The 24,750-nt window shown below is 37.4% G+C and overlaps 1 protein-coding gene and 1 long non-coding RNA gene across 9 annotated transcripts; both read left to right on the plus strand.

Moving 5' to 3' along the window:
- The first annotated feature begins 632 nt into the window (after positions 1–632).
- LOC146578684 (uncharacterized) lies at positions 633–7,902 on the plus strand. Of its 8 annotated transcripts, XM_085268807.1 has the most exons (6): positions 633–5,170; positions 5,263–5,302; positions 5,575–5,593; positions 6,617–6,910; positions 7,092–7,228; positions 7,315–7,902. In XM_085268807.1, the coding sequence occupies exons 1-2, from the start codon at positions 776–778 to the stop codon at positions 5,269–5,271; spliced, it is 4,404 nt and encodes a 1,467-aa protein (XP_085124933.1). In that variant the 5' UTR covers positions 633–775; the 3' UTR covers positions 5,272–5,302; positions 5,575–5,593; positions 6,617–6,910; positions 7,092–7,228; positions 7,315–7,902. The 8 variants fall into 8 exon arrangements, with proteins under 8 accessions (XP_085124933.1, XP_085124932.1, XP_085124938.1 ...); XM_085268806.1 differs by having other exon boundaries at positions 633–5,302; XM_085268812.1 differs by lacking the exons at positions 6,617–6,910; positions 7,092–7,228; positions 7,315–7,902 and having other exon boundaries at positions 633–4,879; positions 5,040–5,170; positions 5,575–5,584.
- A 5,422-nt stretch (positions 7,903–13,324) lies between these two features.
- Positions 13,325–22,259, plus strand: LOC146578685 (uncharacterized). The gene is made up of 5 exons (XR_014891537.1): positions 13,325–15,308; positions 16,910–16,941; positions 17,914–17,945; positions 19,054–19,080; positions 21,668–22,259. It is a non-coding gene; the product is annotated as an uncharacterized LOC146578685 (long non-coding RNA).
- Positions 22,260–24,750: the final 2,491 nt, after the last annotated feature.

Below are 24,750 nucleotides of genomic sequence, written 5' to 3' on the forward strand. Positions count from 1 at the left end.
AGCTTACATGAGGTCATATGTTTCTAACCTATATAAAGAAAGTGTAGAATTTAGACAGAAAAAAAAATGTTACATCACTAAACGTTATGGAGAAGAGAGACAATTTCAGCAGCAACACAAGGACAATATGAGAGAACGAATGAGAGTAAAATATTGGAACAGTATTTCTTTTAGACAGATGCATAATATCAGATGTGCAATGAAAATAAAAAGAAAATATCGTCAGATGCATCGACCAGCTGACAGTTTACAGTGTCATCCAGAGAACACTTTAATGAATGAGGCCATATCTCGTTTCAGATCCAACATTAAGTCAGCACCATCTTATGTTTGTACTGTTTGTCTAAAAGCTTCTTTTCCTAATCAGGTGAAAATCTGCAAAAGAGAAAATTACTCAAAACACCAAATTGTAGCTCAGCAGTGTCTAACTGGTAAATTTGTTCATGTGTGTGACGAAGCATGTCATGATCACTGCAGCTTTCCTGTTGAGAGAAAAAAGGAGTATATCTGTCACACGTGTCACAGTTCCCTCAAAAGTGGACGCATGCCAAGACTTGCTGCTGTCAACGGTTTAGAACTGCAGGATATTCCAGCTGAACTGTGCGATCTCAACATTCTGGAGAGACATCTGATTGCCAAATGCATACCATTTGCTAAGATTATTCCACTTCCAAAGGGCAGACAGAGACTCATACGTGGTAATGTGGTGTGTGTACCATCTGAAGTCCAACAAACAGTTGACAGTTTACCGAGGATCAGAAGCCAATCACAGATCATGAGGATAAAGCTGAAAAGACGACTGTGCTACAAAGGCCATCAGCTGTTCCAGACTGTCACCTGGTCTAAACTCATTCAAGCCCTGCGTAAACTCAAACAAATTCATCCACAGTACACAGATATTATTATCAGAGATGATGCATTGCTTTGTGATCCAACGTTACCTGATGATGACAGCAGTGATGAAGCCAGCATGGGAAGTGATGATTATGATGAAGCAGATTTAATGGAAATTGACAACTATGAAAAAGATGCCCTTTTGTGCGAAAGTGAGTCTGAAAGTGACCAAGCTATTAATATGCAATCCTGTGATGAACAACCAGAGGAACAAAATCCAGATGAACCAGAAAGTGATTTGAACAATGGAGGTTTTGCTCTAGAAAGTTGTCTGCAGCCTGTAGACATTTCAGAAGAGATTCTCTGTTTCACTGATAACACATATTGTGTGGCTCCTGCAGAAAGAAACAATCCTGTTAGCTTCTTCAGAACTCCTCATTTGGAAGCCATGGCATTTCCTGTGCAGTTTCCTACCGGTCAGAATACACTGGATGAAAAGAGACTTCTTAAACTCACACCAAGTGCTTACTTCAAGTCAAGGCTTTTCAACATTGATGCAAGATTTGCTAAAGACACAAATTACCTGTTTTTCTCACAGTTTGTCACTGAAATACATTTGGCTAATTCCAGCATGACAATACAGCTAAGGAAAGGTAAAACTATGACCAAAGATGGACGCAAAATCACATCGGGAATGTTACAAAGTAAGACAGAAGTAGAGAAGCTGGTAAGAAATAAAGATGCAATCAGATTTATGCAGCCACTCAGAGGAACTCCAGCTTACTGGCAGAAAACTACCAAAGATTTATTCAGTATGATTCGTCAAATAGGAACACCTCAGTTCTTTGTCACTTTCTCTGCTGCTGAGATGAGATGGCCTGAAGTGATTCAAGCAATAAAGAGACAGCAAGGTGAAGAGGTTGATTTTGAAGCCCTGGACTGGTCAGAAAAGTGTGAAATTCTAAGATCAAATCCAGTAACCACCATGCGGATGTTTGATAAGCGTGTTGAGGCTTTGTTCAGAGATTTGCTTTTTTCTCCTGCACAGCCCCTTGGTGAGATCATTGATTACTTTTACAGAGTTGAGTTCCAGCACAGAGGTAGTCCGCATATACACATGTTGCTGTGGATTCGAGAAAAGGTAGAAGCAGATGTGGATGATGACCAAACTGTCTGTGACTTTGTGGACAGATACATCTCAGCTCAACTCCCTGATCCAGAAAAACAACCTGAACTGCACAAAAAAGTCTCTGAACTACAAAAGCACAGCAAGAACCACACAAAGACATGCTTTAAGAGTGTGAACTCTGGTTGTAGATTTGGGTTTCCAAAACCACCATCCACAAGAACAATGATTGTGAGACAGGATGAGGATTCAGACACTGAAGCTGCAAAAGCCAAACTCAGACCTTTGTTGAACCTGCTGAAGGAACCTGAAGCTGCTTCCCTCACCATAGAGCAGATTCTGTCACGATGCAACTTGACAATGAATGAGTATGAACAATGCCTCCAGAACATAAACAAGAAAACAGCTCTGATTCTGAAACGTGACCCAAAGGACTGTTGGATCAACAATTACAACCCAGATCTGCTTGAAGCCTGGAACTCTAATTTAGATGTCTCATTCATTTTGAATGCCTATTCATGTGTAGAATACCTCTGTAAATATATAACAAAGAAAGAATCTGGCCTCTCTGAATACCTGAAGACAGTTATCGATAACTCTGATAAGAACACCGTCAATGAATGTGATGAAATGAGAGCTGTGATGCAGGCTTACTCAAAAAAGAGAGAGATCAGCGCACAGGAGTGTGTGACTCGAGTCTGTGGCCTAAAAATGAAAAAATGTTCCCGCAGTGTTGTATTTGTACCAACAGATGATAACCCAGTAAAAATGAGTCGGCCCATGAGCTTCCTGGAAAGCACAACACATGACAGCTGTAATATTTGGATGACAAGTTTGAGTGATAAATACAAATGCAGACCTGAGACCCCAGAATATGAGGAAATGTCGCTGGCTGATTTTGCTGCCCTGTGCCGGTTGGTGAGTGGTCCAAATGAAGGAAAAGATGTGCTTCCTCTTCTAAACCAGCTTGGATTTGTACAAAGGCGAAAGAATGATAAACCAGCTATAATCAGGTATTACCACTGTTCACAGGAAAAAGATCCTGAGCAATATTATGGTCGACTGTTGAGACTTTACCTTCCACACAGATCAGAGCAGGAACTGAAACCACAATGTTTCCAAACCTATCAGTCCTTCTACAACTCGGGTTTTGTGCGACTTCCATGTTCAGACCACAGTGAGTCTGTGAAACGGATTGTGAAAAGAAATAAAGACAAGTATGAGAAGAACTCTGAGGATATTGAGAGTGCACTGGAAGAGTTTGAACAAAATAGGGATGTTGTGATCGATGAATGGTGTAATCTTGCTCCTGAATCTGAAGTTGTGAGGCTGCAATGTGATGAGAATCTTCCTGAGAGACATTCTGATGATGAGAACGAACAGGAGAATGTTCCCGACTACAGTCGTCAGTCTGATGCTGTAACAGAGATCAGAGCCATCAGAGAACAACCTGCAGTAGATCCAGCCGTGGTACGTGTAATGTATCAGAATCTGAACCAGAAGCAGGCCTGCGTGTTCTATACTATAAGAGACTGGTGTATTCAGCGAGTTTGTGGTTTGAACCCAGATCCATTTTTCTTCTATATCAACGGTGGTGCAGGAACTGGAAAGTCACATCTGATTAAATGTATTCACTCTGAAGCATCAAAGATCCTGAGCAGACTGCCTGCTAATGCAGAAGAAGCTGACATATCAAATCCAACTGTTTTACTGACTTCATTTACCGGTACAGCAGCTTTTTCTATCAATGGCTCTACATTACATTCTCTACTGAAACTACCCAGGAGTCTGAAACCACCCATTCAAGGACTTGGTAACCAACTGGATGAAGTCAGATCTGAGCTGATGAATGCAGAAATTATTGTTATTGATGAGATTTCAATGGTTTCAAAACCCCTTTTTGCCTATGTGGATGCAAGACTGAAACAAATCAAAGGCACTCAGAGACCTTTTGGTGGAATGTCAGTTTTAGCTGTTGGAGATTTTTACCAGCTGCCACCAGTGCGACAGTCTAAACCTCTCTGCGTTTACGATCCAGAACAGATTGACCTATGGCAGGAACATTTTCAGATGATCACTCTAACCGAGATCATGCGTCAGAAAGATGATGTGGCCTTTGCAGAGATGCTGAACAGGATTAGAGTGAAAGAAAAGACGGATGAGCTTTCTCAGTGCGACAGAGATTTGTTGTCACAGGCTGTGACTGCACCAGAAGAATGTCCAACTGAGGTCTTACACATTTATGCCACCAACAAGAATGTGGAATCCCATAACACAGATACCCTGAAGAAGCTTCATTCAAACATCATAATCATCACTGCAGACGATTTCCAGAAGGATAAACGTACAGGCAGAATGGAACGAAGAGACAAACCATTTACAGGTGGGAGAAATGATTTACCTGACACTCTGAATGTTGCTGAAGGAGCTCGAGTCATGCTGACCAGAAACTTGGACACACTAAACGGTTTAGTCAACGGTGCTTTTGGTATACTGGTAAAGGTGGTGAGATCTGAAAATGATGGACACATAATCAAACTGGGGCTCAGAATGGACAACCGGCAGCCTATGAGACACAACCGCAGTGCTAATGCAGCATCTGATGATCTGGTTTACATTGAGAGAGCAGAGGAGAGTCTGAAGTTTAAAGGAGCGGTACGCAGACAGTTTCCTGTAAAGCTAGCATTTGCCTGCACAATTCACAAAACTCAGGGTCTTACAACACAGACAGCTGTAGTTTCAATGAAGAACATTTTTGAACCAGGTATGGCTTATGTTGCTCTCAGCAGGGTGACGTCTCTCAGTGGACTCTATTTGCAGGACTTGGATGAGAAAAAGATTTACTCCAATCCCGAGGTAACTGCAGCACTCCAAACCATGAGACAAGCCAGCGTTGAGGAAATGATGCCTCTTCTTCAGGTCAGAGAAACAGCCAGCAGACTTGACACTCTTACACTGATCCATCACAATACGGAGGGTTTGCCATCTCACATCAGTGACATCAAGAGTCATCATGAAATGTGTTTAGCAGATGTTTTGTGTCTCACAGAGTCTCACCTCCAAGGCTCCTTTGTTGCAGACAGTCTTCATTTGGATGGCTACACCATGTTCAAACGCAACAGACATGTGTCCTACACAAACTTTCCTCACATGGCCAGCAGAAGTGGTGGTGGAGTTGTTGTGTATTTGAGGAATCATTTTCAGGTTCAGGTAAAACAGTATCTGCATAATGTCACTGATCTTGAGTTTTTAGTGTTGAAGGTTCAGGCTCCATTCCCTGCACTCATTGCTGTTGTGTACAGACCCCCTGACTACAGTTTGACACCATTCATGCAAAACCTGGTAAGTCTTTTAGATTCCCTTGAAATAATGGACTGTCACCCAATCATTGTGTGTGGAGATTTTAATGAGAACCGCTTGCAGAGTGGAAGAAAACAGATTCTGGAGCAGTTTCAGTCGAGAGGGTATTCACAGCTGATCACTTCTGCCACTACAGACAAGAACACCCTGCTTGACCTCATTTTTATTTCTCAGCCAGATCAATGTCTCCATTCCGGTGTTCTGAGATCATACTACAGTTACCACAACCCTGTGTTTTGTGTCCTGTCCTCGAGCCAATCATGAAGTCGTCTGGTGAGTTTTGAAACAATTACAGATCATGTTTGTTACAGAGTTTACTGATTGTAGAGTATGAAAAAGATTTTTCATTGGAAAAAATTGTCTTCCCTACTCTGTCTGTAAGAAGACCCTTTCTTATTGCAATGTTATTAATCATGTCACCAAATCATGGCTGTACTTCATGCAGAGCCGGGAGATCTGCTTTCTGTTATCATGCACCTCAGATCTGAAATATACTGCATTAAACGGACATAATTTATTTTTTATTCTCATGTTTTAAATGACTAAATCTACTTATACATTTTTTCAGGGATGTTAATTGTCATCTCCTTTTTTGATACTTTTTTTACTCTGACGTATGTATCTCAACAAACGAGATCTTCCCCTCCAAGATGCTTTCAAATATGAAATAGTAAATAAATAAATCACAGATAAATGCAGGTATTTATTATGGGTCACATGAATAAATACAGACAATTATATTTTCTTGATTATAGTAAATTTTGTAGAATCAAATGTTTTTTGGATGAATGAGGTTTTGCTTATCATGTTTTACAGGTAAAAAATGTTAAAAGTTTTAAACTATCTTTAGGCTACCAGAGATGTCTATAATTATACATTATGTAGAGAAAAACATTTTCACAGCTTACAGAATTTGTATAAAAACTGATTTAGAAGTACATGGAAAGTTTCTGCATCAATTTTCTGACTTGAACTTTATCCGGGTGGGTTTGGGTTTGGGTGGATAAAGGCCAAGTCAGAATTCTCTGAGCAGCTGGAAAAAGCTGCTAATAAACAAAGACATCAGAAAGCGGGGGCTTTAGGTGTAGCCCCCGCTTTCTGACGCACTAATTAGATTTAGTAACTGACACCCCATACCAGCATTATATAGACACTTGGGGGCTGAGATGGGTGGGTGGGGAGGGGGGGTGGGTGGTGTTAAAAGCACTTTATGTTTTGTAGATGTATTTTTTTCAGACAGGGCACACACAGTCCTGTTTCCTTTGTGGGAAAACCTTCAAACTTCACCATCCTCAGCTGAAACAACAACATCTTAACACCATCTTCATGAACTGCTGAGCCAAACCTGATCCATCAGTGCTGGACTGCACAGATAACTACATGCCACACAGAGACTGCTGTTTTATGAACTGCCATACCAGTATGTCTTCAATGGAGAAGATGACACACCCATCACCTGACCTCCTGCCTGATCTGGAGACCATCATGATGCTGCCACACTACACACCTCTGAGACCATGAATGATGACTCCTACTGAGGAAACTGTATTTCCTGTCAGAGATGCTCAGTGATCCTCAGAGCAGAGAGAGGTATGATTCTTTATCTTTGATAAAAAATGTCAGTGTTTTTAATTCAATTAATTAATTAAAATCCTGTTTAGTGCATAAATAATTCCACACTCAAATGATTATACTTGTTGACACTTTTTGAGTTTTAATTCACATTATGGATTACAAATCTATGCTTTTTCTACTCTGTCTCTCTGTGCAGGTATTGCTGTCTTCTGAGTTCTTCAGTGTCCCAACTGAGACATTCAAACCTCATTGCAGAGCTCATGTCTTTCCTCACCATCATGTGAGTGTGAGATTGCTCTGGATTCTGGTTATGTGGCCTGCAGCACCTATAAGGTATTTCAACATTGTTCATTGCATAACTTATTTGTAGTTTTTAGGCCTTAACACAAATAAAATGTTCCTTTTTCTGTATTTTTTAGAACAAGCTCATCCAGTGTGCCTGCATTCCAGCTTCTTAGACTCTACTCAAGTGGACAGAGTATCAGTGTTTGGCCACTCTTACAGACACCGACTTCTGTCAACTCACTGCTACTGATCAGGCACCTGACTCCAGGAAGACAGAGGGCTGCAAGCCTGTCATCGTTTCCAGTGTGGCTTTGTATTCTTGGGGTAGCATCAGATTTTTCCCACAAATATTCAAAGGTAACACTTATTTTAAGCGTAGTTATTAAGTCAAAAGTCTTCCCTTGTGTTAATTTTATTTTTTTTATTTGTTTTTGTTTTCTTTTAGATTTATGTGCAGTGATCGGATGTGGTGGAGCTTTGTTAACTGTGTGGAAAACATCTGTTTGTGATGATATTTACAATGAGGCTTTAAGGTGACAGTTTCCATGTAATTTCAATCCTTTTACTAAGCAAAAACATGTTTGCAATTAACATATTTTTTTTCAGTTTTGTCTTTTGGATTTATGGTTAACATTCCTCTGTGACAGCAAATACTAAACTGGTCCAAGTAACCAGCATATCATTGGTCAAAGGCAAAAAGGACCACATGTCACGCTAGCAATGAATTATTGACTGTGTTTGTGTCACCAGATTTAACAAACAATATCAGACATGAAACTGAACTCTGGATTAATGTGCAGATTTTTTTTGTGTTTTTTTTATTGTTGAATAATTATTTTGTAGAACAAACCCAATCTATTTACCCAAACAATGTAACTTGTTTGGGTAAATAGTGGATTAATATATCTAAGTCTATAAGTATAGCAAGCTGAATTCATACAGACACACAGCTCTAAATCCTGGATTGTAGGATGTACAAAAATGATCATGTGATTATTATGGACATTTAAATAACTATATCTATTGAACCATTACATGTATTCTTTTTAGAAATTACACAATCTCAAAATGTGAAAAAAGAAAGTGTTTAAGAGAATAAATAATGTGTGTTTGTATGAATCCTGCCTTAGTATGGGGTGTCAGTAACTACATTAGTATAGAGTAGGTCTAACAGTGGTTTTCCACATCTGCTCTAATACAGCGGTCCCCAAACTTTTTTGCGCCATGGACCGGTTTATGCCCGACAATATTTTTCATGGACCGGCCTTTAAGGTGTCGCGGATAAATATAACAAAATAAAACTAGTACCGGTACCGAAAAAAAGAAAATTTATTCATAACACACGTCAAAAGACCCAGGAAAACCGAGTTAACGATAAAAACGATAACAAAATAACGCTGAAAACCGATAAAAACCCTGAAAACGATACATTTCACACCTGAGCCTCATCTCTCGCGGCCCGGTACCAAACGACTCACGGACCGGTACCGGTCCGAGGCCCGGGGGTTGGGGACCGCTGCTGTAATATATATAGATAATGGGTCAGACATATAAAGTCATTTTGAAAAGTTCATAAAGGTCATTTATATGTGTTCCTCTTTATCATTTTATATCAGGTCAAACAGCTGACTTGAGTTTTGATCAGAGTAGAACCATAACATTCATGCTAATGGTTCTACTGTTTACAGTTACTTTATGATGGATTTCACCCTGGTCACAGCACTATGTGAAAAGCTGTTAGAGGTAAAGTTAAGCCAATTAATACCTCATCATAAGTCACTCTCTAACGCAAAGCAGTGATTATTTTTCACTGTAATTTATTCCACAACGATGTTCTTTATTTGATCCTTGTTTCTTTAAATATGCAAATCGATTGTTCAGCTGTGTGACTCTCCACACCTCAAATATATCACAATGTGGACTTCATTTTGACAGTATTTTGTAGATTGGTACCATATTTATCATCAAATCAGGAAACTGTAAACTAATTGAAAAAATTAAGCTTATGAAAATTTTAATGTGGCATAGGAACATGTTGTTTATCCTTGCCAAATGGTATTTACACAAAACTCCAGCAAATCAGAGGATATATTTTTGTCTCTCACTTGCTATATATGTGTATATTTTTGCAGTTAATAGCCTATCATGTGTCTGCGCATCTTAGGGCCATAAACATAAACATGGCAAACAAGGATATGTTCACAATTCCAACAGATGCTTCAATTGTTTGTATAGATTTTAGATCAATTTGATTTGCATTTTCTATTAATATTTTTCTGTTTGTCCCAAATGGTATTTTTATTTCTTTATGCCATTATTGTAATCATTGGAAACAACTGAGTAAATATTTTGTATCATATGTTTCTAAAAATATTTGAATGTTCTACTTTTCTACTACTGGTTTTCTACTTTCTAAACTTTCTGCCACTTTTTGGCATTTCAATAACATTATTTTTGGGTGTTTTAATCTCTGACCGCAGCATCTTGTGCATTTATTACCTAAATGTTGTTTGTGTGGGTCTTGCCTTTGTTATGTTTTTTTGCCATTTTTAGATTTCACCAGCTGTGCAAACTCGCAATTTTACCTTGGTTTTGTTCCACATTAGTTTATCTGCCGGCACGTTTTCTTCCTTTTCTAATGTTTTTGGTAATTTTTCACAGTTAAACAAGTAACTTTGAGGTTACTTCAGCATTTTCAGCTGTTATCTGTTGACAGTTTTGCCTAATTATTACATTTCTGCAAATTTCTAGCAGTTCTGATAAGTTGTAATATTTCTGCCAAGTTTTTAATTTTCTACTAAATTATATTATTCCTGCTAGGTTACACTACTTTTGTTTGTTATGTTATGTTAAGTTATGTTATTCTAAATTATTGCATTTCTGCTAAGTTATTATATTTTTCTTAACTTGATATTGTTCTGCAAAGTTATTAAAATTTCAGCAACTTTTTAAACACTGACTTTGATTTCTTCAGCTTCTTCAGCTATTTTCAACTATTTTCAGCAGACAGCTTCAGCTTTACAGTTTCCTCTAAGTGATTGCAGTTCTGCTAAGTTATTACATTTTAGCAAACTTCTTTTGCTTCTGCAAAGTTTTTACAATTTCTGCAACTTTTCAGCTTTTTCAGCTACTTTTTGCAGACAGCTTCAGCTTTAAGCATCCACACTGCATTTTCGCAGGAAATGCAAATTTTTCTAGTTCTTTATACTTTATTCTAGTTGCTTCCGTACACTTTTTGGCACTTAACTACTTCCACAATTTTCAGCCGATTTTCACCGTTCAAATTTTAAACTATTCTGCTTCTTCTGCTAATGTGCGCTATGACTTTTGCTATTTTTAACTATTATACTTTTTAAAATATTAAGCTTTTTTCCTTTAATTTGTCCCATTGAAATGAATGGGAAACTTCAGCAATTCTGCTAAAATTTGCTTGTTTTTGAAACTTAACTACTTCCTCATATTTTCACCTAGAACAACCATTCAAATTTTAAAATGTTCACAAATTATTGGGCTATTCAGGTATGATTCAGCTTTTTCAAATCTTTTACTGTTTTACTTTTATGCCTCTTAAAGTTTTGAGTTGCAAAATTGTGATTTTTCACAAAATACATGTGTTGTTATGGTTGCTATGCTCTTGGCTTCCAGTGTGCCACTGAAGGTTTTGCAATTTTCACTTCATGTCCGAACAACTTCCTGCTACTTGCTCAATTTTCACTCAACTTCCACAAATTATACATCAAAACGTAGGTATTTTTGCTGGCTTTCAGAAAATGTCACCATCATTGTTGTGGGATTTATAGAATTTTTGCAAATCTCCTCAGACTAACACAAGGTCAGAAAACTCTCCATATAAAGTGAATGGAGAGCTTGTTCAAAATCACCGCTGGATTTCTGTAATGAGAGGCATATTCGAATCGTCATATCTCCTTAACGAAGCAAAGTTAAGACATGAGGCTTGTCCCCGAATATCTTCAGACACCCCTGACGCTCACAATTCAAGAATTTCTTTCTCACCTATTACCGTTCTGAAATGAGTTGGACTTGTTTGAGGGTAGGAAATTCGTCCTTCGCTCAGATTTCTTCAGATTTCAAACTGTGGAAATGAACCACTTTTTTCTCTCGTCATAACTTTTTGTTGGATTTCCACAGAGACCTGAAAATTTCCATGATTGTTCACCAAAGCCTGCTGTCTCTTACGGTGAAAGAATGATATCGATACTCCAAATAGATTTCGAGTTAGAAAGCGTTGTTTGAGGGCAAGTCAAGGCAGTTTTTGCTTCGCTCTACTCAGTTATGGTGCATTACAAGTCAAATATCTTTAATAATTCATATTTTAATGATAAATTGTAAACACTGGAAGATTCCCCCATCTCTTCTGAACAAAACGGTGTAAGAATGACCGCTCTAGCCCCTACGGTTTGGAAATTATGGTCATTTGTTTGAGGGGAGTCCTCACTATGAGAAATAGGCTGCAATAATCCTGTGCCTCTCTGTGCTGCGTGTGTAAAAAGAGGCACATGTTTTGGCGGGAAAAAGTACACAGGCTCTCTGATTGGTGGATTCAAATTCAGCAGCTCCCAGGCTGACCTAGAAACTTACTTCTCTCTCCCTGTGCATTTTTTTGCTGATTTTTTCATTTAACAAGTATATTTGAGGGACCCTCAGCATGTTCAGCATTTTTTCAGCTGTCCATTTTGCTTTTCCAATTTTTCTGTTTAACTTATTACTATTGTGCTAAATAATACTATTTCTGCTATTTTATAAGATTTGTGCCTAATATAGTATAGTATTTCTGCTAAATTACAATATTTCTGCTTTTTATACTATTTGTGCTAAAACATAGTATTTCTACTAAATGTAGTATTTATGCTTAATCATACTATTTCTGCTTTTTATGGGATTTGTGCCTAATATAGTATTTCTGCTTTTTATAGTACTTTTGCTCAAACATAGTATTTCTACTAAATGTAGTGTTTATGCTTAATCATCCTATTTCTGCTTTTTATAGGATTTGTGCTTAATATAGTATTTCTGCTAAATTATAGTATTTCTGCTTTTTATAGTATTTGTGCTAAAACATAGTATTTCTACTAAATGTAGTATTTATGCTTAATCATAGTATTTCTATATATTTCTGCCAGGTCCCCAGGCAGCCAATCCTCTGTGAGGACTGAGAAATTCAAATTTTCAAATCAAGGCCTGCACGGCTTCCCAGCCAATCATATATGTGTCCTGAGGCATTCAAATTTGCATATTGGGGCCTTCATGGCTTCTAAGCCAGCCAATCATATCTGAGGGCTGAGGAATTCAAATCCACAAATCAGGGCCTGCACGGCTTCCCAGCCAGCCAATCATATATGTGGTCTCAGGCATTCATATTTGCATATTGGGGAATTCGTGGCTTCTAAGTCAACAAGTCATCCATGTCATATATCTCTAAAAATTCACATTTTAATGATAAACTGTTAACACTGGAAGATTCCCCCATCTCTTCTGAACAAAACAGTGTAAGAATGACCGCTCTAGCCCCTACGGTTATGAAATTATGGTCATTTGTTTGAGGGGAGTACTCACTATGAGAAATAGGCTGCAATAATCCTGTGCCTCTCTGTGCTGCTGCGTGTGTAAAAAGATGCACCTGTTTTGGCGGGAAAACGTAAACAGCCACTCTGATTGGTGGATTTAAATTTGGCAGCTCTCTCCCTCTGTGTGTGTGTGTGTGTGTGTGTGTGTGTGTGTGTGTGTGTGTGTGTGTGTGTGTGTTTAGTGGGAGAGAGAGGACCCTGCCCTTATTTTGCAGCATGTCATTGTAGGATTTAAATTGAATATAGTTAGACTGGTTGACTGGATTAGAGCCTGTGTTTGTGTGTCCCTCTGTGCATTTGTGTTTCAATAAGTTATTACTATTCTGCTAAATCATAGTATTTCTGGTACTTTTCGGTACTTGTGCTAAATACAGTATTTCTGCTAAATTATAGTATTTCTGCTTTTTATAGGATTTGTGCTTAATATACTAGTTCTGCTTTTTATAGGATTTGTGCTTAATGTACTATTTCTGCTTTTTATAGGATTTGTGCTTAATATACTAGTTCTGCTTTTTATAGGATTTCTGCTTAATATACTAGTTCTGCTTTTTATAGGATTTCTGCTTAATATACTAGTTCTGCTTTTTATAGGATTTGTGCTTAATATACTATTTCTGCTTTTTATAGAATTTATGCTTAATCATACTATTTCTATATATTTCTGCCAGGTCCCCAGGCAGCCAATCCTCTGTGAGGACTCAGACATTCAAGTATACAGATCACAGCCTGCACGGCCTCCCAGCCAGCCAATCATATCTGAGGTCTCCCGTTTCCTCTCTCGTCATATCTCAGCGACAGATGTACAGAGAGCAATGAAAATCGCAGTCAAAGTACACCAAAGTCCGCTGATTCAGCCAGTAGAAGAATTATGCTTCTAGTCCACCTAGTTTTTTAGTTACACAACGTTTTGTAACTCCAAAAAACGGTGTTTTTCGCCTCTCACCGCGATCTAATTCTGACTCCTCATCAGCCTGTTTTTCCAAAGCGGCCGCTCTCTTTCCCAGTGGCGCAGTTGGTAATGACACGGCTCTGCAAGCCAAAGATCGTGGGTTCGATTCCACCTTGGTCAACATGTTTTTTTTTCCCTACAAATTAATACACTGTCACAGACCAGTAATTCATATTCATCATTTATTACAATTCTGCAAACTTTTATGATTTTACCAGCTTTTGATAATATGGACCTCACATTCTTGTTAACACTCCATGGCACAAATACTCTTCCCTTTAGGCTCTGTGTATGTGTGTGTGTGTATCAATATTTCTCCCATTTTAAAGTATTACTCCTCCATAATTGTATTTCTGTTCAATCAAAGTACTTTTACTACATCTTAGTACTTCTGCTCAATAATAGTATTTCTGCTAAATCATAGTATTTTTGCCAAATCATGATTTTTGTGCCAAATCATAACATTTGTGTTATGTTAAAGTATTACTACTAATTGGAGGAATTTCTGTCATGTTACAGTATATGTGCTAAATATAGTATTTCTGCCAAATCATACAATTTCTACTATGTTATATTTTTCTTTCTAAATACAGCATTTCTGCTATATAATTGTATTTCTGCTTTTTATACTATTTGTGCCTAACATAGTATTTCTGCTAAATTATAGTATTTCTGCTTTTTATACTGTTTGTGCCTAATATAGTATTTCTGCTTTTTATAGGATTTGTGTTTAACCTTCAGAGGTCCTTAGGGACATTTATTGTCTTTTGCATTTTTAATTTTAATATAGTATTTCTGCTAAATTATAGTATTTCTGCTTTTTATAGGATTTGTGCTAAAACATAGTATTTCTACTAAATGTAGTATTTATGCTTAATCATACTATTTCTATATATTACTATTCTGCTAAATCATACTATTTCTGCTTTTCATAGAATTTGTGCCTAATATAGTATTTCTGCTAAATTACAGTATTTCTGCTTTTTATACTATTTGTGCTAAAACATAGTATTTCTACTAAATGTAGTATTTATGCTTAATCATACTATTTGCATATTGGGGAATTCGTGGCTTCTAAGTCAACAAGTCATCCATGTCATATATCTCTAAAAATTCACATTTTAATGATAAATTGTCAACACTTGAAGATTCCCCCATCTCTTCTGAACAAAACGGTGCAGTGACCGTTCTAGCCCTTACGGTTAGGAAATTATGGTCATTTGTTTTGAGGGGAATCCTTAATGGATAATGTTTATATATATATATATTTGTCTTTAAAACATCTTTGCAGACTGACTGTCCTGGACTGGTTGTTGTTGTTTTTTTTTCAGGTCTGGTGAACTCAGCTCTTTGGTGTTGGTGTTCAGGAGTAGAGCCTTCTAATAATATTTATTCAAGTTATAGATTTAAAGTTCTGCGAGTTTTTTCTGTAGCAAATAAATATTGTATAGAATATTTAAAATCACCTACATTTTTGATGTTTACAATGCCCATTGTGTGTAATACTGGAATTTCCTACTACCCGTGAACGCCTCATCTTTTACCTGACTGCCGGACATCCGCCTTTCCGCACACTTCGCTGAGTCCGCTCTGGGTGAGTGCTGCTGCTCTGCTTCTCCTCTTCTCTCCTAAATGTTTATAGTCTGTTTGTGCGATTTAACGAGTTCTTTTAGTGATTTATAAAGCCAACCGAGGTATAACTCATATTAGAGTAACACAGTGGTTGCTTTTTCTTAGTGAAACTTTGTCATTTTTGTATGTAAAAGGAGTGTTTGATGAGCTAACAACCCGATGCTAATGCCTAGCGCTCCTTTGAGCCCAGTGTGAAATGAAAATTTGACTGTGAACCACGGTTATCGTGTTGTTTTATTAATTACATTTGGTGTGTTTGTCAGTCTGTTACATAAGGTGCAGTTAGTTCTCTTCACAAATCAGTTGGTTAAAACGGCCTCATTCTTTATGCTGTAAAGATTTTAACGAACCGCCATCTTAGATTCAGTGTCAGCTGTCGGCAAGATCAAAGGAGCCATTTTATCGCCTCTGACCGAACACGGGAGAAAAAGAGTCACGTTTGTCCAGGTCTTGTGGATTAATTAAGAGAAAGGAGGGGGGGAGAAACTGAGGATTAAACATAGGCTATGTCCCCACATACACGGGTATTTTTGAAAACTGAGACTTTACGTTTTCGTTTTAAAAAACAATCCCGTCCACACATAAACGCAGAAATGAAGGAAAACTCTGCTAGGAACATACCAAAGCAACAGGTGGCGATATATTCCTAAAGTGTAGAAATGTTGGCCAATCAGAAGTCTAGAAGCCTCGGTGGGAAATAGCAAACAAAGATGGGGCATAAAAGCAGAACAGAGTCATATGTGTGGGGGGACAGTAACTGTGTGCGTATATGTAAGCATTTAAACACTGCAGAGAGAACAATTAACAGTAACCGTATTGTAGAAATGCATTTCATTGAAACAATAACGTGGCGCACAGTGTGACGTCAAAAAAGGTGCTGCGTTTTCTCCGTTTCCCTGTCCACACATAAATGCAAAAACGGAGTTTTCAAAAATATCCTGGCAAGCGTTTTTAGTTTTTCAGTGACCGAAAACGCCGTTTAAGTGTGGACGAAAGGTGCAAACGGATAGAAAAATCTCCATTTTCAAAAGTACCTGTGTACATGTGGACATAGCCCAAGAATATTAAGAACTCCTAATTTGTAGACTTTAATTTTTAAGAACTGTTTAACAAGGCTTGTTTGTGCCAACCTAAATCTGCAGCACAGTTTAAATTCTCACTTTGTGGAAAATTAATGAAATAAACAACAGCCCACCTTCACATAAATAAAATATGGCAGTATATTATTAGTAGTATGGTACATAGATATTTATTTTAAAACTACAGCATATTTAATGATACTATGTGCAGTTGGTAATATTTTAGGAAGTAGAATTTGAATGCAGACCACCTCAAATATTAAAGCCTTAAAAATATACACCGTGCAGTTTTTCATGTATGAGTGTTTTGCAATCTTAAATGAGATGTAGACCAAAGAAAACAGAGGAGAGTTGTTGTTTGTATTCCAGCTGTAGTAAACAAAGAAGTTTAGTGAATCTTTTTGACAACAGAGAGTGATGCAGTATTGATGCTAATTTGAGTTTTCTGATCCTGTACTTTTGTTCTTTGTCTTTTGTTACACAGAGTGAACTAGAAGCTTGGTTTTGCCTTTGCTGGTAAGTAAACAGTGATTGTAACTGAAGCAATATGAAATTGGGATTGTGTAACATGTTTAGCAATTTATATACAATAGTTTGGCTTTCTGTGATATCTTGCCATTTGCTCATGGGCAAAAACACATTTAGGATTTATAAGCAGTAAAGCCCCCCCCCCCCCCCCCCCCCCTACTAGATCTCTGAGTGTCCCTAAAAATGTCCCTGAAGTTTAATAGGCCATTTATGTCTAATTTTAATTTTAAAGGCTTATCAAAGCATTTCTCTAGTAATTATTGTTTTTATTACACATGTTAAGGCCATTTGAGACTCTGCAATTAAATTTTGCCCTCTTTAGACTAAAGTGAGTTCATTTTGTCTGAGGTACAGTGCTGGGAAAATTCTTTTTTTTCCTTGCAGATTTATTTTGTTCATGCTTTTTTGTCACATGTTTCAAATCATCTAACAGGGATGATATGAATAAATACAAAAAAGCATTTTAAAGTGATGATTTCACGTATGAAGCAGAGAAAACCAAACCAGAGCTATCTGTTCTAATGTGAGAACATGCTGGTCTCTAATACCCAGCTGTGGAAGCCCTGATACGAAGAACTACCATCAAGCATTTATAGTATCAAGTATTATTTGTGATTGTTGCATGCTTTGAAACTGTGATGTTATCATTTGATCAAGTGTGCAGTGCGAGCAAATCCTTGCTTGTGGTATCTGATGTGTTATGTAATAGCACCAAAGTATTAGAGCTTTACGTTAATGAGGAATTTCTGTGGCTTATTGCAGATCGATAAAACGACACATCACCTTAATAAAGACAGAAATCTTTAATAAGGTGCAGAAAGAGAAGATCGGGTGTTTATAGTAAAGCTGTTGTAAACAAAGAATTTAACAGATTTTTTTTTCACTACAGATTGTGATGCAGTATTGACTCTGATGCTGATTTCAGTTGTCTGATTCTGTATTTTTGTTCTTTTGTTACAGAGTGAAACAGAACTTTGGTTTTGCGTTTGCTGGTAAGTAAGCAGCAATTGTAACTGCAGTAATATGACATTGTCACTGTGTAACATGTTTAGCAACTTACCTAACGTAGTTTGGTTTTTGTGAGATTACCATTTATTGATGGGCAAAATCAAATGGTCAGAATTTATAACTTGTAGCAGCAAAGGCCCCACACATGACCTCTGACTGTCCCTGAAGTTTAACAGGCCATTTGTGTCTGATTTTTATGTTTGAACACAAACAACTGTTTTTATACAGTTGTTTGTGTTCTCCGTTTGTTTGTGGATTTACGTAGCAGAGCACCACAGTTGTTGATTTATATCTTCACTCATATTCTGCTTATGTATTGATAATTTCCCCCAGGGATCAATAAAGTATTCTGATTCTGATTCTGATGTATTAAAGTCAGACCACTATAGAAGTATTTTTGCCTGAGTGAACAGAAGTGGTAGGTTAAACATTTAAGCAATAATAAAAAAACTCAGAGAACCAGAGTTGTGAGTAGGCAATGTTGTGTATGTTAAAGCCTGTGTGTAATTTATATACAATAAGTTTAAATCAGTTTCTTAATAATTTGCTTGATACATTGTGTTTAAAATTTTATATAAAAGGGAAATATTGCAAAATACAAAAAGATTCCTGCCAACAGGTACAATGGAAGGACTTTTTATTATAATTTTTGTAATTGCAAAATGGTGTGCCACTGTTGTTACTATAACATGTCAGAATTTACATGTATTTTAGGATTTACATATTCAGATCAGAACTAAAACCTGGTGAGGTTTTCCGTTGATTCTAACAGTTGTGGTTTTTCCACACTTTATTAAGCACTGACTTGTGATAGAAAATGATGGAGCTAAAAAGCCATAATCTGTACCAACAAATATTGGTGCCTCTTCTTTGCACTTCTGTAGTATGCATGCCTTTATTACACATGTTATCACCATGTGAGACTCTGTAACTGAAGTTTGTCCTCTTCAGACTACAGTGAGTTCATAAAGGCTTGGAGAAATTGAGGATTTTACTAGTTATTTCATGTCACAGTAAATTGGATTGTGTGCGAAGAGGTTCAACAGTCTAAGTCATTAAACAGTGATCTGATGTGTTGTTTCCTTTCTCTAGGATACTGATCTGATCGTCTCAAGTCTGGTAAGTAAAGGTTTTGTCTGCGGTACAGTGCTGAGAAAGGTCTTTCTTCCTTGCAGATTTATTTTGTTTATGCTTTTTTCACGTTTCAAATCATCTAACAAGGATGACCTGGATAAATACAAAAAGCAGTTTTAAAGTGATGATTTCATTTTTGAACCAGAACAACCTGGTCTAATGTAAAAACATGTTGGTCTCTAATACCCAGCTGTGGATGCCCTGATAGCAACAATTACCATCAAGCATTTACAGTAACTGGTAATGACTGGTTTACATCACTGGTTGATTTTGGTCCACTATAATTTCAGAATTGTCATAATTAGATCCAAACAGGACAGGCAAAAAAAGAAAAGAAAAAAGTCTTAATTAAGGCCCAATATAGGGTTTTCAAGTCATACCAAGAATCTTAATTTCATTAAAGTCCAGACTGATTCGTTTACACCATGTGTTTTGTTTCATTCATTCAATTGGACTTGCTTGTGTGCTTCAGATCCTAAGTGTGATTAAACTTAAGCCCAGGACCTGATGAGTTGATGTAGGTCCTGAAGTAGTAAAGGAACTCTGGGACATCACAGTAACAGCACCATGTTTGACTTTAATGCTGGTGTTTTTCTCTCACTATAGATGATTCAGTTTAGTGCAGTTAGTCAGCACAGCTGTTGGTTATCATCGAGATATTATTAGGCAACTTGTTTTTGCCTGTTCAGCTACAACGTCTGGGAGGGTTTCTGTTTTCTGGGGTCTCCAGATCCTTAGAAATCTCTTTGTAAACCTTTACAGAACTATATGTGTTTGTTTCACATTAGAGCAGCTCACGACTAGCAGTTTAGGGACAATTAAATATTCACATAGGACAGGGGTCTCAAACTCCACTCTTCAAGGGCCGGTGTCCTGAAGCTTTTCCATGCGTCCCTGTTACAAAACACCTGAATAACATTTGTAGGTCATTAGTGAGAGGATAGAATTTCACTGTGTGCTGAAGTGACATCCCCTAAGACTACTCAAATTTAAGTAATTTAAGTGTTTGGAAAAATGTCCTTCTAAAAGTACTTTCATTGCGTCATGTTCATTCACTCATGAGCTGCTATAACATGAATCAAATGGCTGAATTACCACCTCAGCATGCAGTCACGTTCTGTAGAGTTTTGCTAATGACCTACTAATGTTATTCAGGTGTGTTGCAACAGGGACACATAGAAAAGTTTCTGGACACCAGGCCTTAAGGACCAGAGTTTGAGACCACTGGTGGTAGGACATTGTGGATTTCAAAAGCTTCTTCCCTTAAATCACTGCCTAAAAACTGCTTTTTGTAATTTGTCATAATGACTTGCAAAATATAGGTGGGATGAAAACATAAACATAAGACATTTTATAGTGGCCTGATATTTTTATCAAGGCTGTTTTTTGAAAATAATCCTGCCCTAATTTACAAAAGATGAACTGTGTCTGAAAGTCATGTTTGTTTGTTTGTTTAAGAAATGTGGGAATCTCCAGCAAAGATCTTACATGCAACAGCTCAGATACAGCACTCACTTCTGTTCTTTTTTTTATCATGAAATGATCTACAAAGAAATTATCATCATACTAAATTTTGCTAATTAGGCCTTTATATCAGCTATGATACGTTTATTATAGATTTAGTGTAGTGCTTATTGCTGTGTATCAAACATGCCCCAAATGTGACTGAAATATGTAGAAACTGCTGTGTAGAAACTAGCTGTCTCCAAATTTCTCATTTTGCCAAAATTCATACAGAGTGGCCTGAAACTGTCTGCTGTAACCTCAGTGTGTTGGTTTTGTTGGACCATATAATATTTACAGTAAGTTACTGTAGCAGCACGTCTTGGTTTGAGTTTATAGACTTAGTTTATTGTTTTAATAGAACGTAAAAATGTCCTTATAACAGTTCCACCATCATTTGTTAAACATTGTCATTCTGTTCACTCCAATAATTTACTGTAGAAGTCTTTAGTATTTAAAGCCCTACATGTACTGTATTTTTGAGATTATAAGGCATAATGTCAATAAACAAGCCTGTTTTTAAGGCAGATTAAGCCAAACAAACAGTCAGATAAGTCAAACTTTATTCAAGTCATTCATAAACAACTCTCAACACTGTTCAGTTGTAACACATAAAATACAGAACAATACACTCACTTTTTCAGTTCATTCCTCATCCACAAATTCATCAAACTCTTCATGGGTTGATCAGTTTGAAATCTGCTTCTTAAGCATGTCTCTTAGCACGTGCCAGGTCCTTGTACACACACCATAATGTTATGTTGAAGCACCGTACGAATTACTCTACGAGGGTCCTGACTATGGTAGCCATAATGCTCTGACAATACATCAAGCAGCGCAGCTTTGTAGCTTACCGAAGTATTACTAAAATATTTGACAGAATTTTGAGCGCTGTGTACCACAGAAATCCCGTTTGAGGTCAGTAAGCATAACCAGAATCGATACGCTAGGCACATTGTATGTTTTTGAGATAATGACAGGATTTTAGGTGTGCCATATAGTCTGAAGAATATGGTAAATCCAAGCATGTTGGAAATATGACTAATTCCAGGCCTTTTGTGTCTTACAGGTGACCTGCTGCAGAAGATCCTCTCTCTCTCTATCATTATAAGCAATTCTGTCTATCCTATCACTCTCCCAACTCTATCTAATTTGAAAGCCATTCTATCTTGTATCCCTCTCTCTACTGCTCTATCTAATTTGAAAGCCATTCTATCTTGTATCCCTCTCTCTACCGCTCTATCTAATTTGAAAGCCATTCCATCTTGTATCCCTCTATCTCTACTGCTCTATCTAATTTGAGAATCCAAGTTTTCAGAAATCCTTTTCAGAATCCAATCTATCTGTTACAGAATTCTGAGAGATCTCTGCTCTCACTGCTCTTTCTTTCCTGTCTTTAAACTCTCTCACATTCAGTCATTTTGCTGGAAATTACAAGTTGAATATACAGTAGTAGAATTACAGTACAGTAGAACTTTTAGTAGAAACTACTTACACAGCCCTACATTTGTCATTTTAATTTTGCATTAGACTTTAGTTTGGACTGCTAGTTTGGCTTACTTTGATCAATTGTATAAAATATCACCTTTTTATAAGTTTATTTGTAATAAGATAATCTGGTTATTTTGTAATACATACATTCAGATAAATAATAAATTAGATCCAGTCTGTTAGTCTGTTTCACTGGCTATAACATTTGACTGCAAGTTTATAGTACTATTATTTAAGGACAAACCCATTTTGTCACTCAGTGTAAGTATTCAGTTAGTATTGTCATCGAGAAGCGCCTGAGGACTTCCTGTTTCCTGACTGCTGCAGAAAATCCAGCTGGAGAATCCTCATCACCAGTCATCTTATCACCACACCACCAAAGCTCCATATATTTGATTTCAATTTTAGATATCTGAAAGATTTACATAAACTCCCCTAAGAGCTAAGACTTTTAATATAGCCTGTTGATTGTTGAGATTTATTCTGCATATCATTTTACAGAAGTTGTAATTATTTACCAGTCTGGTTAAAAAAATATAAGTAAAATTATACAGTTTCAAAAAGAGCTACAATAAAACAGATCAAATTGTTTCCAGAGAACTTTGAATTTCCTTTATTTTGAGTTTGGAGTAGAAAATCAGCTTTTTATATATAATAGTACATTTCTCAGATTTAACAGTAATTTGAGGAGTTATACGTTTTTCTGTGTTTCAAGGTTCAGTTTTGTTTACATTTGTGTATAACCACATATAAGCTCCAGGTTGTACTTCAGCAAAATGCCAAGAAAAGGTCAAAGGTCGCAGTCCCAGAAGCTTAGATGGCAAAAGCAGAAAGAACAGCTGAATGTTTCTCAGAGCAGTGAGCAGGTAAAGGTGTGTGTTTCAACTTTTCCCAGCACTGAAGTGCAGAGCAGTGTTCAGACAGCCACAGTGTCTTATGCAGATGTGGTAAAGAGAAGTGTTCCCTCAGTGTCTGTCCCAGAGCCTGAAGTTATGCAGCTAATCCAGACTGAACCCCAGCTAACTGTACAAACACAGCATGATGAAGAGACAGCCACAGTGTCTTATGCAGATGTGGTAAAGAGAGGTGTTCCCTCAGTGTCTGTCCCAGAGCCTGAAGTTATGCAGCTAATCCAGACTGAACCACAGCTAACTGTACAAACACAGCATGATGGACACGCTCCAGTACAGTCTCATGTACAGGTTACAAACAGTGAAAGTCGTCCACGAGTGAGTAGCGTCTGTGCTTCCCGAAGCCAGGCCGCTCCTAGGTATGGAAAGTACCGGAATCAGCAATGCATGGCTAACAGTTTGGTTTTCCTGTCATTCTTACACGAGGATGAATTTATTACCAGAGCAGATCTAAACCGTGTGTTGGACAAAGGCCATGCCGTCTATTCAGATGCCAGACTGAGGTTTGTGAACAGTGTGTTTCTAGCCTGCGATGAACTTCCTTCAGTTGTTACCAGCCGCAGACACGAGTATCAAGTCGACATGTCTCAGTTTGCTCATTACGGCACATTTGATGGTACAGATCACTTTCCGAGCCTTGAACAGGGATTACAGTGTTTGGCTTCAGACGTTCGCTATGCTTTGCTAGTCATGGGAGGAACAGTCATCGCTGTTAGCAGGCTGACTTCAGGTGAATATGCATATTTTGACCCTCACCCACGTAAGTCTACTGGTATGCCATTATCGCCAAGTGTAAGTGGTGGAACTGCAGTTATGTTGAAGTTCACACGTCTTAATGACATGATTGACAGGATCAAACGTTTGTACAGAATGTTCAGCATCGCACCAAGCTGCACTTATGAGCTACAGCCCATCGAGTTTCACAGTGAAAACGCTGCTGACCAAAGAGATGCTGATGAAAACAGACAAACAGCTACAACTGTTCCAGCACCAGCTTTAAATGAAGTTGTTCATGAAATAAACTCCCAAACATCTACTGACCAGACACAGAAGACTGTGAGAGACACTTTAACGACTGAAGTGACATCATCCAGAGTGGATTATTCAAATGAGACAGCTGCTACTGAAAACAACCATCTTCCTTCTGAGTATTTAGAAAAAGAAACATCTGCATCCTCTGTGAGAGAAACGCAGGTAACATCAGATTCTGTTCCTCAGAATGATTCAAACACTGCCTACTGTTTAACTAATATAACAGAGGAACCCTCAGATAAACTGCTGAAATATAATAAACAGCAAAGGAGAAAAATAAGGAGAAGATTATTAGCCCAAGAAAAAGTACCACAGAGAAAGGAAAATCAGAAGAAGAAAGAAAGGCAGATGTACACTTTTGATGAAAGTTTTAAGGCAAAGAAAAAAGGTTGTAGTAGAAAGTCTAATGATCCTGATCACAGACAGAAGAAGAGTGTGTACAAAAAATATCTGTATAAACTAAATGCTACATATAGAGAGAAACAGAGAGAACATTTCAGAAGAACCTATAGAGAAAGTGCTAAAATAAGAGAGAAAAAAAGAGAATGTGTCATAAGGATGTATAAAGACGATTCTTTATTCCGAGAAAAGCAGAAGGAACGTATGAGAAAAACATATAAAGAATCTTATAGACAATTTCCTATGTTTAGAGAACAGCAGAAGGAACGTATAAGAAGAAATTACAGAACTTGTGCTGAATTCAGAGAAAAACATAAAG

Source organism: Mchenga conophoros, linkage group LG3 (assembly GCF_057382185.1).
Source record: "Mchenga conophoros isolate Kocher_MC1m ecotype Shallow Benthic linkage group LG3, M_conophoros_male_GT1.1, whole genome shotgun sequence".
Taxonomy (NCBI): Eukaryota; Metazoa; Chordata; class Actinopteri; order Cichliformes; family Cichlidae; genus Mchenga; species Mchenga conophoros.